Source organism: Montipora capricornis, chromosome 14, assembly GCF_036669925.1.
Source record: "Montipora capricornis isolate CH-2021 chromosome 14, ASM3666992v2, whole genome shotgun sequence".
Classification (NCBI taxonomy): domain Eukaryota; kingdom Metazoa; phylum Cnidaria; class Anthozoa; order Scleractinia; family Acroporidae; genus Montipora; species Montipora capricornis.
In genome coordinates, this window is record NC_090896.1 from 11562805 (window position 1) to 11577505 (window position 14701).

At 38.4% G+C, this 14701-nt stretch overlaps 1 protein-coding gene across 1 annotated transcript in view; it reads left to right on the top strand.

Moving 5' to 3' along the window:
* LOC138031377 (leucine-rich repeat-containing protein 15-like) overlaps window positions 1-14701 on the top strand; it is a 112228-nt gene that overhangs the window by 72432 nt on the left and 25095 nt on the right. Inside the window, exons 9-11 of the mRNA XM_068879081.1 lie at window positions 1337-1423; window positions 3167-3238; window positions 12520-12591. Of these exons, the coding sequence (XP_068735182.1) occupies window positions 1337-1423; window positions 3167-3238; window positions 12520-12591 (231 nt within the window). The remainder of the gene's footprint in view (window positions 1-1336; window positions 1424-3166; window positions 3239-12519; window positions 12592-14701) is intronic.

The window sequence follows — 14701 nt, forward strand, 5'->3', positions numbered from 1 at the left end:
ACAAGCTCTGCAATAGCGTTGGAAACAAATTCCAAATTGTGCAAGGCAGACTTATTATATTTAAGATGAACCGTAGTTGGGGTATAATAAAAGGGGATCTTATATTACACACCCTCTCTCTTGATCGTACTTTTTTCTGAACGTGCTTACAAGATACACTGGTTGTTTGACGTCCATTCGTACATGTGTATCTCAATTTATGAACGGGTTTCTTCCTCCAAAAATATACTAGTTTCTCCTTTGACGAGTGGGCGAAGTGCAGAAATTGCATATTTAGATTCAACAGCTCTATTTCATGACCAAGGAAACAAATCTGACAACTTTAAAAAGCCTTTAAGAAAAAAACACAACTTGAATGAATCTCAATCAACTGACACTTTTTCGTGTATGTGTATTTCCAAATTAAACAAGGTTATTACATGACAAAGAACACAAATCAGACAACTTCAGAAAGGTGCTTACATAAAGTGCTCAAGTTGCCCACTTCCGACTGGAAACTTAAGATTTGTTCATTACCTGATATACCCACTAGTGAAGGGTTCCCTAGGCCAGTGTCGATTTCAATATATTAGTCGGGTTTCGACCCTTAATAGAACATGGATGAGGGGACCCAATAAGTAATTTATGTAAAATGTGACGACGACGAGCACTATATCGTAGCACTAGGGCTTCAAAGTCTGCCAAAGACAAACATGTATACAGGGCCACTGATCTGCCACGGATCTTCCTTACGGTATTTTTGATAAGAATGTCCATCTAAGAGAACTGTAATGACCAAATGTCTGTTATATAACATTGGAAAACAAATCAAAGCTCTTGTGATGACTTTAAAGAAAGCATATTACTGAATGCCCTCACAGGTTACACTTGCTCACGTATTTACAGATTTAACAAGGTTACTGCATGACAAAGAACACAAATCTGATAACTTCAGAAAGGTACTTACATAAAAAGCCCAAGTTGCCCACTTCCGACAGGAAACTTAAGATTTGTTCATTACTTGATAAACCCACTAGTTAAGGGTTTCCTTGGCCAGTGTCGATTTCAATATACTTGTCGTCTTTCGACCCTAAATAGAACATGGATGAGGGGATCCAACGAACACTATTTCGTAGTACTAGGGCTTCAAGTCTGGCAAAGACAAACATGTATACAAGGCCACTAATATACTCACATGTTGCTGGGAGCCCAAGAAATCAACAAAAGCAAAACAGTGATGGTATATAGTCTCACTAGCGCCCACCGTTCGATGTTCCTTAAAGTCTTTGGGTCTTGCAAAGGGCTGGTAAAGTTTGAATTGTCGCTAAAGCTGTAAATTTTGTTTTTGGGTTTGCAGGTCGTTGTCGAAAAACCAGATGACAGATATTCTTGACGGCATTCTTAATGACGGCATTCTTAATAAGAATACCCAGCTAACTGACCTGTAAGGACCAAACTTCTTTTAAATATCATTGGAAAACAAGTAAAAGCTTTTGTGATAACTTTAGAGAAAGCATATAACTAAGCGCCCTTACAGGCTACACTTGTACATGTATTTTCAGATTTAACAACTTTATTACATGACAATTAAAGAACACGAATTTGACAACTTGAGAAGGAGCTTAGTACATAGTGTGCTCAAGTTGCTCACTCCGACTGTCAACCTAAGATTTGTTCATTACTTGATATACCCACTAGTAAAGTGTTAACGGAAAATGTATTTTGTTTTTATAGTAAGCCATGGACGAGGGGATCCAATGAGTAATTTATCTAAAATGTGACCGGAAAAGACTAAAGGCTGAAACATGATCCACTGACTATTTGTTAGCAATAGGGCTTAAAAGTCTGGCAACGACAGACCCATTTTGATAAGAATGCCCAAGTAACGCAGCTGTAAGGACCACATTTCTGTCATATAACATTAAAAAAGTAAACAATTCAAACTTTGATTCGAATTGTGAAGTCGCTGATTTGATGAGAATTGTGTGCTAACTTCCCGTATTTATATCAGAGAGATTAAGGGGCTAGAGAACAAGGAAAGGAAAGGAAAGGAACTTTATTTAAGTGTCTAGTCGTTCTAGCGCTGAGCACTAATTGGGGACACTGTAAACTGAAATGAACAATGAAAGTAAATCAAGTCAAATGTTGGTTTTTGAGGAGAGGGGAAACCGGAGTGCCCGGAGAAAACCTCTCGGTGCAGAGAAGAGAACCAACGAACTCAACCCACATATGACGCAGAGTCCGGGAATCGAACCCGGGCCACATTGGTGGGAGGCGAGTGTTCTCACCACTGCGCCATCCCTGCACCTCAAACACCCCGACAAAGGGTCGGGTATAGAACTTTGTGCAGTTGTCAATAGGCTTTGTAATATTTTCTAGCTTCTCATCGTATTGCTTTCAAACTGTGCCCATGTTGATGTTTCTGTCACCATTACTTTATGCCTTTAGGTCCCTCAGGGAATCAATTTTGATAATAAAGCGGCCACAGACTTTTTTAAAATCGCAGACAGGAACACCAAGCAAAACCTGTCAAGGCAAGCAACCAAACCAAAGAAAAAGAAAACTAATAACTGAAAAAAAAAAGGCAAAAAACACGACAACATGAAATCAAAGTAAAAATCATGGAGTTAAAAAGATCTTGCTTAGAACACACAAAGCGATCTCAATGGACACACTTAAAGTATCAACTGGTGATTTTAGATTTTTTTTACCTTCGTATTTACCAACGTATCAACTACCAATAAGCAAGTCACTTCTTTTCATAGAAAGGACACTCTTTATCAGACTTCAGAAAGTTAGCGTTCACATTTCTATCTTTACTTCTCGAGAGTTTCTAGAGATTAAGCTTAATCAATATGACGGACCGAGTGCCCCACACTACTGTATTTTATCTTTTCTCCGGCCCTCACCATTCCTGAAACGAAACACTTTTTCTTTTTGAAATAGTTTCTTGTTGTTGTTTCTTGTATCAACATACAGACGGAAGCTATCTCTAAAAACTTTGAATTTAAGATGCGCTTGTTGCAAATGGTGAGCGAAAACCGGAAAATCAAATCATATTATGATGATTGTATGCTAACTTCTCGTATTCATTTCAGAGAGATAATAGTAAAGTTCAGTTACTCCTAATAATAAAGTTTATTCTATAAAGTGGTATGAAAGCCTTAAGGTTATGATTTGTTGGTAGGGAGCTGAGTGACAACCAGCTGAGTAAACTGCCTGGAGGTGTCTTTGATAACTATACAAAGCTAGTGAAGCTGTAAGTACTTCTAATATAAAGATTTATTCAAGCCTAGAGGCGGAGGACTCCTCTTATTTATTCTTACAATAATTTAACCTGGCTTGAACCTGAGAGCAAATCGAAAACCAGTACCTGGTCGGTGGTTATTAAAAAACAAAACACCTGAGTTTGATGATTTTTAAGCTTAAGCCCGCGATATGTCCAGGTACTACCGGTCATGAGATACCTTGTTTTGAAAGGTCTCAATTAACCATAACATGGATGTCCAATATCAAAGATGCTCCCGCCAAAAAAACGCGGGTTGCACCACAGAGTTTCACATTTGCGTACATTGAGGAGTGGATATACGCGCTAGAACTAATATAATTAAGCATTGTTAAAATAAGAAAAAAGATGAGATCAAGCGCATTACACTTATATTCACTTATATTTTGAAATTCTTTGTGCACTTGAACACACATGCGACATAATAAGTATTTAAAAAAAAACTCTTTCACATAAGATTAATGATTGTTTCAAAGCTGTGTTATTTTTGTTGATATCTACATTACTTAATGAGCGCATATGGTGTTTGTTCTTACTTCTTATACCTCACAACGAATGACTAAAAATCTAAATTACGAGAATATCAACTATGAAGTGATTTGTTTATTATATAGTTTTGCCTTATCTCGCTTTTTTGAGCATGGTATGAGCATTTCACTCGCTGACTTTGCCTTCATTTTGAGATTTGCTGGTTTTGATTCGAAAACCATTCATGCTTTTACCAACTCGGCCTGTGTTATATTTCCTCTTTCTCAAATACCATTAAACATGATTTAAAGCTATACTGATGATACCACGAAAGGAATTGGTCTTATGATATTTACTGTTTTCTTTGATTTTGCTTATGATAATAGAATCACAAAAAAAGAAATGATGAATCCATTTCAATTGAAGGTTTAGTTTGGAGTAAATTTCACTATGCGCTTATAGAACATATTACTTAACGTGCGTACAGGGTAGACATGTTGTTTGTCGTGTTTTTCGTAAATTCAATTCACGAATGCGTTACTTCCCGCAAAAAAGTCTTTGTTTCTTCGTTGTCTGGAGTCTCCCATATTGGCATCAGCGATCATAGCCTCGTCTATGTTTATCGAAAACTTTCTTCTGATTTATCATCGAAAGGACACTCTTACATCTCTTATAGAAATTTTCGAAATTTTAATCGAGATAATTTTCGAAATGAAATCTCTCAACAAGACTGGTCTTTCGATGAATCTGAAGATCCAAATTTGGTTTGGTCTAACTGGAAAGCAAAATTTTTGGGCGTTGTCAATTCTCACGCTCCAATTCGAACTAGACGTGCTAAATTGAATAACTCACCCTGGATTAATTCAATTTTGAAGAATGATATGCGCTGTCGTGATGCTGCTAAGAAGAAGGCAATAAAAACAAAGAATCCTCATGACTGGGCTAATTATAGAAAATTACGAAATAAAATCAACAAAAATGTAAAAACCACTAAGGCATCCTATTATCATATTAGTAAAATCCAACTAGTGGTCTATTATCAATGCTGCGTTCTGATTGGTTGAGCTACTAATAGGCTATTAGTAGCGAAAGCACCCGCCATATTTGTAATGTTTTGGCGTCAAAAAAGGATTAAAGTCTAGCTTTAACTAGCGAAAGATGTTTTGTCTCGATATTTTTTGACCAACTAGTTGGATTTTACTAAAACAATTATTCCTCTCGCCCTCATGGCCTCACAGTCAATAGCCCATTCGGCCTTCGGCCTCGTGGGCTATTGACTCAGAGCCCATTCGGGATAGGAATAATTGTTAAATAGTCTTATTCAATCCGAAGGAAACTCTCGAAGGACTTGGAAACCAGCTGGCAAAGGAAGTCAAAGTAAATGATATATCTCTCTGTAATTCTAACGAGATTTCCAATACCTTTAACGAACATTTTTCAACTATTGGGCCCAGACTAGCCCGCGAAATACCTTCTACTTCGGACGAAGTGTCTACTTATTTAAACAATTTTCCTGAAAACTTCAACAAATTGTTTTTCGTCCAACTACTAGCAGTATTGTTTTTACTCATCTAAATAGATTGTCGAAAACTAAATCTACTGGGTTAGACAATATCTCTGTTAATTCGTGAGTGTGCTGATGTTATTTCAGTTCCGTTATGTGATCTGTTTAATAAATCTTTTGAAAGGTGTCAATTAACCATAACATGGATGTCCAATATCAAAGATGTTCCCGCCAAAAAACGCGGGTTGCACCACAGAGTTTCACATTGGCGTACATTGAGGAGTGGATATACGCGCTAGAACAAATATAATTAAGCATTTTCCTGAAAACGTCAACAAATTCTCTTTTCGTCCAGCTACTAGCAGTATTGTTTTCACTCATCTAAATAGATTGTCGAAAACTAAATCTACTGAGTTAGACATTTCAGTTGTCGCCAAAGTGTCGAGAGGATTGTGTACGATCAGTTGTACAACTTCTTAAGTAACGAGGGAATCATCTCTAAACAACAATCCGGTTTCCGGTCTTTGCACTCAACTGTTAGTGCTCTTCTTGAAGCCACTGACAGTTGGGCGTTTAATATGGATCGTGGCTACGTAAATGCCGTAGTGTTCCTCGACTTAAAAAAGGCCTTCGACACTGTTGATCATGAGATACTATTAACTAAAACGAGTCAATACGGAATTCAAGGGAAATCGCTTGATTGGTGTAAAGCATATTCGACGAATCGCACACAACGGTGCTCCGTTAACGGTTGTCTCTCTGATTTTACCACTCTTAAAAGCGGTGCGCCACAGGGAACGATCCTTGGCCCTCTTTTATTTCTAATTTTTATTAATGATTTGCCTAACTGTCTATCGTTCAGCGTTCCTAGAATGTATGCTGATGATACACATATTACTTATGCTGGCTCTGATTTACATCTGATTCAGTCTAGTATATCTCATGACCTTGAAAAGCTAAGCAAATGGCTTGTGTGTAACAAACTTACTTTGAACGCTACAAAGACTGAATTTATGTTGATCGGATCCAGGCAAAGGTTAAGCACTCTATCTGATACTCTTGAACTCTCCATGCATTGATAATGTTCCAATTGAAAAAGTTTCCTCAGTGAAATCACTTGGAATTTATGTTGACGAAAATCTAACATGGCATTTCCACGTTGATAAACTGTGTAAAAAGATTGTCCGCAATTGGAGCCATTAAACGAGTTAAGCCATTTGTGCCTCAATCAACCTTACAACTCACTAGTTCAACCCCATCTTGATTACTGCAGCCTAGTCTGAGGTAATTGTGGTAAAACATTATCTAACAAGCTACAAAAACTACAGAGCCGTGCTGCACGAGTGATAACTTCATCGAGCTATGACGGCACGCTGATGTTAATTCCTTGTTTCACAAACTCAGCTGGAAAGACTTAAATTCTCAAAGTCAAATTCAGAAAGCTTTAATGGTTTTTAAGTCTTTAAATGGTCTGGTTCCCGAATATCTCACGACTAAATTTTGTAACGCGAAATGTATCAAACTATGCCATGAGGGATTCGGCAAATAAACGTGTTGTTCCCTTTCCGAGAACAAACAACATGAAAAATAGTTTTAGTTACAGCGGCGCAACTCTTTGAAACAGTTTACATCGTAACATTAGGGAATCTAGTTCCATAGATCAATTTAAACGCCTTCTCTATCAAAATTTTTAACTACACGGCATTCATGGAAATCAGGTCTGTAGGTAGCTTATTTTGTAAATTAATGTAATAATAGGATTAGGATTTTAGATTTTAGGATTTTAGAATTTTTTTTTTGGAATTGTACCTGATGAATTTCTTTACCGTGTATAAATTAAGTAAATAAATAAAATAAATAAAAAGTGAAGTATTAAGATTCCATGGCGAAGGAAACAATTTCTTGGCGAAATCCCTGGAGGGACAACTCTATCACGTTACGCGCGGATAACAATGATGGTTCCTCGTGATTTTGCAAACTCCCTGCAAACTCCCTGCAGGGGCAACAATGCGCCCTTCCCCTATCTCAATCAAAACAATGTTGTTTATGATATAACGAATATATCAAGTTTTTTTTATGTATTTAGACTAGGGTGTAGTTTGGTCTCCGTGAAAATGATTATCATGCACACTACAAATCAACACGAGAAATTTGGAAAGAAGCCTGGAAATTCTGGGTTTGATAGCTTACAGTCATGGGCTCGAGTCCGGTTCAAGCCTGGATTGTTTTGCAACTGCACAAGTTGCTTTGTAACTGCGTCGATCACTTTCACTGAGGCCCACAGTCTCAGTCACAAATGTTGTAACGCAAACGGAAATTTACCACCCCCCCCCCCCCAATAATGTACATGTTTATGGGTTCTAGTGCAAAAATCAACCGGGAAAAGCAACATCGAAGGGAGGGAGGAGGAGGAGGGGTACGTTATTAATAGCTTTGAAGTGATTTACGCGCTGTTTTAGCGAGGTCGTACAAGTGTTTATGACCGAAGTTCTCTGGTTGTTGGATGACAATGACAATTCACATAACATTACTAATGTGTTCTGTAAAGATTGCTTTTGTGGTACTTTTACTATTAAAATACGTTCAAGCAAATCCGTTAAAATTGTTAGAAAGAGTTGATTTGTTGGTAACACAAACGACAAGAAGGCCTGTACCAGCATAATGGTATTTAAACACTGTATCGATGATGTGACAAGGGCAAAAGCTCTTTACTTAAGCTGCGTCGTGTTTGAGAAGTTTCTAGAAGAAGGTGCAAGTTCAAGCTAAGTGAAAGACAAAGAAGGCAACTCCTTCACTGGTTCAGGGTCTTTAAGAAAAAAACACGGGACCTTTAATTTTAAAAGATAAATGGAAGAGGCCGGAATTAAACGAAGTGAGGTTTTAACGATGACAGTTTCACGTTACCTAAATTCAGCGAGATACATTCGTTGATGAACACTTTGATTGACTGTTTCAGTTGGCTGGAAAAGATGTTAGCCGCCTCTGGATGCAGGATGGAAACTCTTGTCAAAATTTTGCATTAGTAAAAGCGGCAATTGAGCGTGTAATTAACACCGTGATCAAACTTCCACCCCAAAGCACAGACTTAATAGGCTCCTTCAAAAACAAGCCGGGGATCGGAAAAAGGGAAGTGAAACTTTGACGTTTGAAGAGTTTAAAGCTCGTATAATAAATACCTTTTCTACTATGCCAGTAGTAATCGTAAATAGGTTGATAAACTCTATATCAAAAAGAATGGACGGTTTCATCAGAAAGAGGGGTCCTTGTATCAAGTATTAGTTATCTCCCATTTTAGGTTATCTGGCTTACGACTGTAAATTTCTTTTTGGTGTGTAAGTACTATACCCTCTTACACCAGTGGGAAGTGTAGAAAAAGGTTGTTGGTTACATCATTTCCGGCGTTAAATAAGGTTGCAACTACTAATTTAAACGATGTATCTTGTACGTACGGTTCGATGGAATACTTTGAAGAGTCTTTAAGACTGCCAGATCTTTTCGGGGAGGTATCAGATCTCCGACTCAACTGTGGCAAAACAGACGCCCTATGGATCGGCAAGAATGTATACAGTGATCTTAAATGGGCTAAAGGAAAGGTTAAAGCTCTTGGTGTTTGGTTTCGTCGGATCCAAATATAACAGTATATAGTGGAAAAAGTGAAAACAACGAACCTCAGACGGCAACGGATTTGCAAATTTCGATATGGTAGAAGGTGTGAAGTTCACAATTTTGTTGTCTACTTCCTTACCTAGTATCCAATTTCCCAACGAACTTCGCAACGTGGCGCGGTAAAGTAATGTGAAATCAACTGTAACACTGCTTACAACCCTACAGCGAAAACTTCACATCACTTTGGACACATGAAACAATTCTTACTTGCGCGCATAAGGGCACCGAGTCATAAATCATGCCAGATTGTAGTCTTGTACTGTGTAGCAAAATACCCAATGACAAGCACGTGTCGGTGTTTTGATTGAGCAATGCACAATAGCAGGCACATGGAGCTGGTTAAAGCATTGGTCACAAGATACTTTCTAGTGAATGAAAGAAAAGTGGATTTAAAGTGCGGGTTAAAGATGAAGCACCCTCCCCTTTCTGCCCTCCTTCTTCCTTTCTCAGTCCACCCTTTTGCCAGTCTTTTCTCCTTTGTTCGCCATCCTTCTCCCTTTATGCCCCTCGGTTTCCTAGGGCGGTGTCAATTTTGACATGATAGTCAATCGCTTTTTTCACGTGTAAGTCGGAGTACTGGTCATATCATATGAAATATCATATATCTTTATTTACCCTCGGATCTTTAGAGTAGCTTAGTGTAGCTTATATCTCCGAGAATTTACCCTCCAAATCATGATACACCGTAGAAGACAGACCACAACACCGGGAACTACATGCCCTACTCTTTGCGACAAGTGTTCGGGTTCTTTTACGTCCCACAGGATTATGAACATTGAAGGGTTGTGAGACGGGACCTCCGGCTTATCGTCCTTATTCGAGAGGATAAACAGGTGGGGGCACCTGTTTGCTATTTAGGGCCACCCTACACCCTGTGTGTGTCTACGTTCTCTGCTGGTGAGAAGTCTTCATTTGAGTTTTCTGAATAGCTCGTAAGATCTGGCTCATACATGTATAGACTCCGTGCGGTAATTATTTACCGCGTGTCATACAGTGCTGGGTACCCTCTGTCAACAAATGCTTTCTTTGCTGAGTTGTCTGACTACATGGAGTCCATCGTATTGGCCCCTGAAAAACTGGTCATCATGGGATATTCCGATATCCATGTGGACGTGGCTGGTGACAGGGATGCAAGTAAGCTGGATGATTTATTTGAATCTTTTGGTCTTCAGCAGCATGTGAAGGGGGGCTGCTCACATCCATGGACACACACTGGATCTGATTGTAACGCACTAATGGCAATCTGTAATCTCTGCAGCACAGGTAGACCGCTTATTCTCAGAGCACGTTGCTGTAATGTGCAGTCTTCAAGTGCTTAAGCCAGCCACTTCTGTTATCAAGGAACATAAGTACAAAAATCTTAAATCTGTTAACATTAATCAACTATGGAAAGATTTTACAGACTCTGAATAGCGTACTAAACCGCCTATGATTGGCTGTTACAAATCTACTCTTACGGACGTTCTGAACCGTCACGCCCCTCTCAAAACCAGGGCTGTAGCTGTAAGGCGACGCCTACCATGGTTAAATGAGGACACAAGAGAGGCTAAGAGAGCTAGGCGCGGGGCTAACAAGCGCTGGAGAAGGACGAAGTCTTCATCACACTTTGAATGCTATAAGAAATGCAGGAACCGTGCTACTTATTTATTGAACAACGCCCGCATGGCGTTCTATAAAGATTGCAAAGAGTAAAACAGTGGCGATCAGAGTAAACTATTCAGGGCTACGAAGAGGCTGGTGAAGCAAGATTCTGCAGTCCAGTTCCCACCACACGATGATGAATATCTACTGGCTAACGCTATGAAGAATTTCTTTGTCAAGAAGGTATCTGATATTCGGTTGGATCTTGATAGTACTGCACGAAGTTCTTCTAGATCCTCAAAATATTTCTTTGATCGTCCTATGAGAGACTCATTCAGCTAGTTTCAGCTTTTAAACAATGATGATGTGATAGAGCTGGTGAAGAAATGTGCTAAGAAGTACTGTGCTTTGGACCCAATGCCAACTCTTTTAGTAGCAGAGTGTATTGATGTGATTCTGTCTGTAATTAATATAAACAGATGATCAATCAGTCTCTGGAGACCAACTATTTTCCTGATTCATAGAAGGAAGCCGTAGTAAATCCTCTGCTCAAGAAAAATGGCCTTGATCTTCTGTATAGAAACTATTGCCCAGTTAGTGATCTTTTTTATGTGTCCAAATTGAAAGAACGCTCGGTATCAGATAAGCTGCTTTTGCATATGGCTTCCAATGGTCTGTATCCTGCTTTGCAGTTGTCGTATAGGCAACACCATAGTACCGAGAATGCTCTTTCAAAGGTGAAGAATGACACTTTTATGAATATGAACAAGGGTCATATAACTTTGCTGGTTCCTTTAGGTTAACGTGCAGCCTTCGATACCGTTGATCAGGGTATTTTGATCATGAGTCTTTAATCAAGGTTTGGCGTCTCGGGTGAACTCTTGGAATGGTTTTTAGTATACTCAAGGAAAAAAGTCAACCCGTACGTATATCGGTCAATGGGACACTCTCTGGCCGTTTTTCCTTGCAGTATGGTGTTCTCGGGGATCCTGTCTCGGTGCTGTATTGTTTATCTCTTACGCATCCAAGCTTGTTAAGACTGTAAATGCACATCTACCTGACGTTCATTGCTATGCGGATGATTCTCACCTTTTAAAACCTAATTCACAAGCAAGTCAGGATGAGGCAGTTATAGCAATGCAACACTGTACAGAAGACATACGTCAATGGATGCTGACTGACCGGATTAAGCTAAATGATGATAAAAGTGAATATTTACTTATGAGAACAAGACAGCAACTGTCTAAGATTAGCGCAGGCTCTCTTGTTGTTGGGTGACCATCAGATTATTCCAGCTCAACAGGCTAAGAATTTGGGCTGCTATTTTGATCAGCAACTTAGTATGGAGAACAAAAATCAATAAAATTTGTAGTGCACTACATTAGATGCACAAGAAATTATCTATCAACTGAATCAACGAAGAAGTTAGTGTATGCTCTAGTTACTAGTAGAATTGACTCTTGCAATAGTTTATTATGTGGCCTGCCGCAAAAAAAAAAAAAAAAAAAAAAGCGTGTCCAAAACATAGCCGCGAGACAAATTTGAACTGTGTCCCGCTTAGATCATATGTCGCCTGTGCTTTTCAAGCTTCGCTTGCTGCCAGCGAATTAGAATTAGATTTAAGGTACTAGTAATTACATTAACAGCTATTCACGGGCTTTTGCAGGAATATATAAATAATTTAATTGGTATTAAGAGTACATCGCGCTATTCTTTGAGATCAAGCGATGATCTCCTCTTTGAGTTGCCACGAGAGAGAACTAAGAGAACATTGCAGGACAGGGCTTTTTGTATTGCCGCCCCAAAGCTATGGAACTCGCTCCCCTGCAAAATTTGCAGCATTAGAACTTTAGAACAATTTTAAGAATATGTTACAAACGCATTTAATTAGTTTACATGTTGGTTGGAGTCCAAAAAATCGACCAAAGCAAAACAATGATGGTAATACAGTCCCACTAGCTCCCACTGTTCGATGGTCCTTGGGTTAGGGTTAGGGTTAACTAAAAGCCGTTAATTTTTCTTTGTTTGTTTGTAGGTCGTTGTCGGAAAACCAGCTGAAAGTTCTTCCTGACGGCATTTTTGATAAGAATACCGAGCTGAGGGAGCTGTAAGGACCAAACTTCTGTTACATAACATTGGAGAACAACTCAAAACTGTTGTAATAACTTTAACGAAAGCAAGCCATATTACTGAATGCCCTCACAGGTTACACTTGCTCACGTATTTCTAGATTTAACGAGGTTATTACATGACAAACAAAAAAAATTTGACAACTTCAGAAAGGTGCTTACATAAAAATCCCAAGTTGCCTACTTCCGACTGGAAACTTAAGATTTGTTCATTACGTGATATACCCACTGGTGTATGGTTTCCTCGGCCAGTGTCGATTTCAATATACTAGTCGGCTTTCGACCCTTAATAGAACATGGATGAGGGGACCCAATAATTAATTTATGTAAAATGTGAACGGAAAAACTAAAGGCTGAGCCATGAACCATTGATGACGAACACTATTTCGTAGTACAGGGCTTCAAAGTCTGGCAAAGACAAACATGTATATAGGGCCACTGATCTGCCATTTTTAACTTACTGACATGTTGCTGGGATTCCAAGAAATCGACCAAAGCAAAACAGTGAAGGTAATATAGTCTCACTAGCTCCCACCGTTCGATGTTCCTTGAAGTCTTTGGGTCTTGCAAAGAGCTGGTAAAGTTTGAATTGTCACTAAAGCTGTAAACTTTGTTTTTTGGTTTGTAAGTCGTTGTCGAAAAACCAGCTGACAGATATTCCTGACGGTATTTTTGATAAGAATACCCAGCTAGCCATTCTGTAAGGACCAAATTTGCTTTAAATATCATTGGAAAACAACTAAAAGCTTTTGTGATAAGTTAAAATAAAGCATATTACTAAACGCCCTCACAGGCTACACTTGTACATGTATTTACAGATTTAACAACGGTATTAAATGACCGCAAAGAATACGAATCTGACAACTTGAGAAGATGCTTACATAGAGTGCTGAAGATGCCCACTCCGACTGTCAGCCTAAGATTTGTTCATTACTTGATATACCCACTAGTAAAGTATTTTGTTTTTATAGTAAGCCATGGACGAGGGGATCCAATGAGTAATTTATGTAAAATGTGACCGGAAAAGACTAAAGGCTGAACCATGATCCACTGACTATTTCTTAGCAATAGGGCATTGAAATACAATTCAAACTTTGATTCGAATTGTGAAGTCGCTGATTTGATGAGAATTGTATGCTAACCTCCTGTATTTATAACAGAGAGATAAAGGGGCTAGAGAACAAAGGGTCGGGTATAGAACTTTGTGCAATTGTCAATAGGCTTTGTAATATTTTCTAGCTTCTCATCGTATTTCTTTCAAACTGAGCCCATGTTGATGTTCCTCTCACCATTACTTTACTCCTTCAGGTCTCTTCACGGATCAATTTTTATAATAAAACGGCCGCAAACTTTTGTAAAATCACAGACAGGAACACCAAGCAACACTTGTCAAGGCAAACAATCAAGCCAAGGAAAAAGAAAACTTAACTAAAAAAAAAAATCAATAATAGGAAATCAAAATAACAATCATGGAGTTAAATGGATCTTGCCGTTAGAACACGCAAAGAGATCTCAATGGACACTAACTTAACAAGTACCAATACGCAAATCACTTATTTTTATTGAAAGGAATTGTTCTTTTTTTTGTTCGTTTTAGGGTAAATTATGTTCAAAGGAATACCCTTTACTGTTAGGTAGAGCAACACACTATTCGTTTTTGTTTTATTTCCTCAGAAACGAAACGTATCTTCTTTGACTTCAGGGTTAACTATTTACAAAGTGAGGTAGAGTGGAAAATGAAAATAGAATTTGTAATTGAAAATCCAAACATTAGATGCAAAAACAAACTTGTGAACACGTGAACCTGAAGCATTGCAAATCGTAGTGTTGAGAAACACAAAACTGATCATAAATAGGAAGATTTAACTATCTGAATGACTTTAGGTTAGATTAAAACGATATATTGTTGAAAAAATTCGAAGTTATCTCTCTTTGTGTTAATGAGTAATGTAAACAATCTTCGCACGAAGTAATAAACTGGGTTAGCGAGAAACCAGTTATTGCAAAGCTAGAACTGCCCAAGTTCATATGTAACACACGTAATAGAAGATTCACAGAAAACGGAATTTGAAACGTTATGCAGTATTT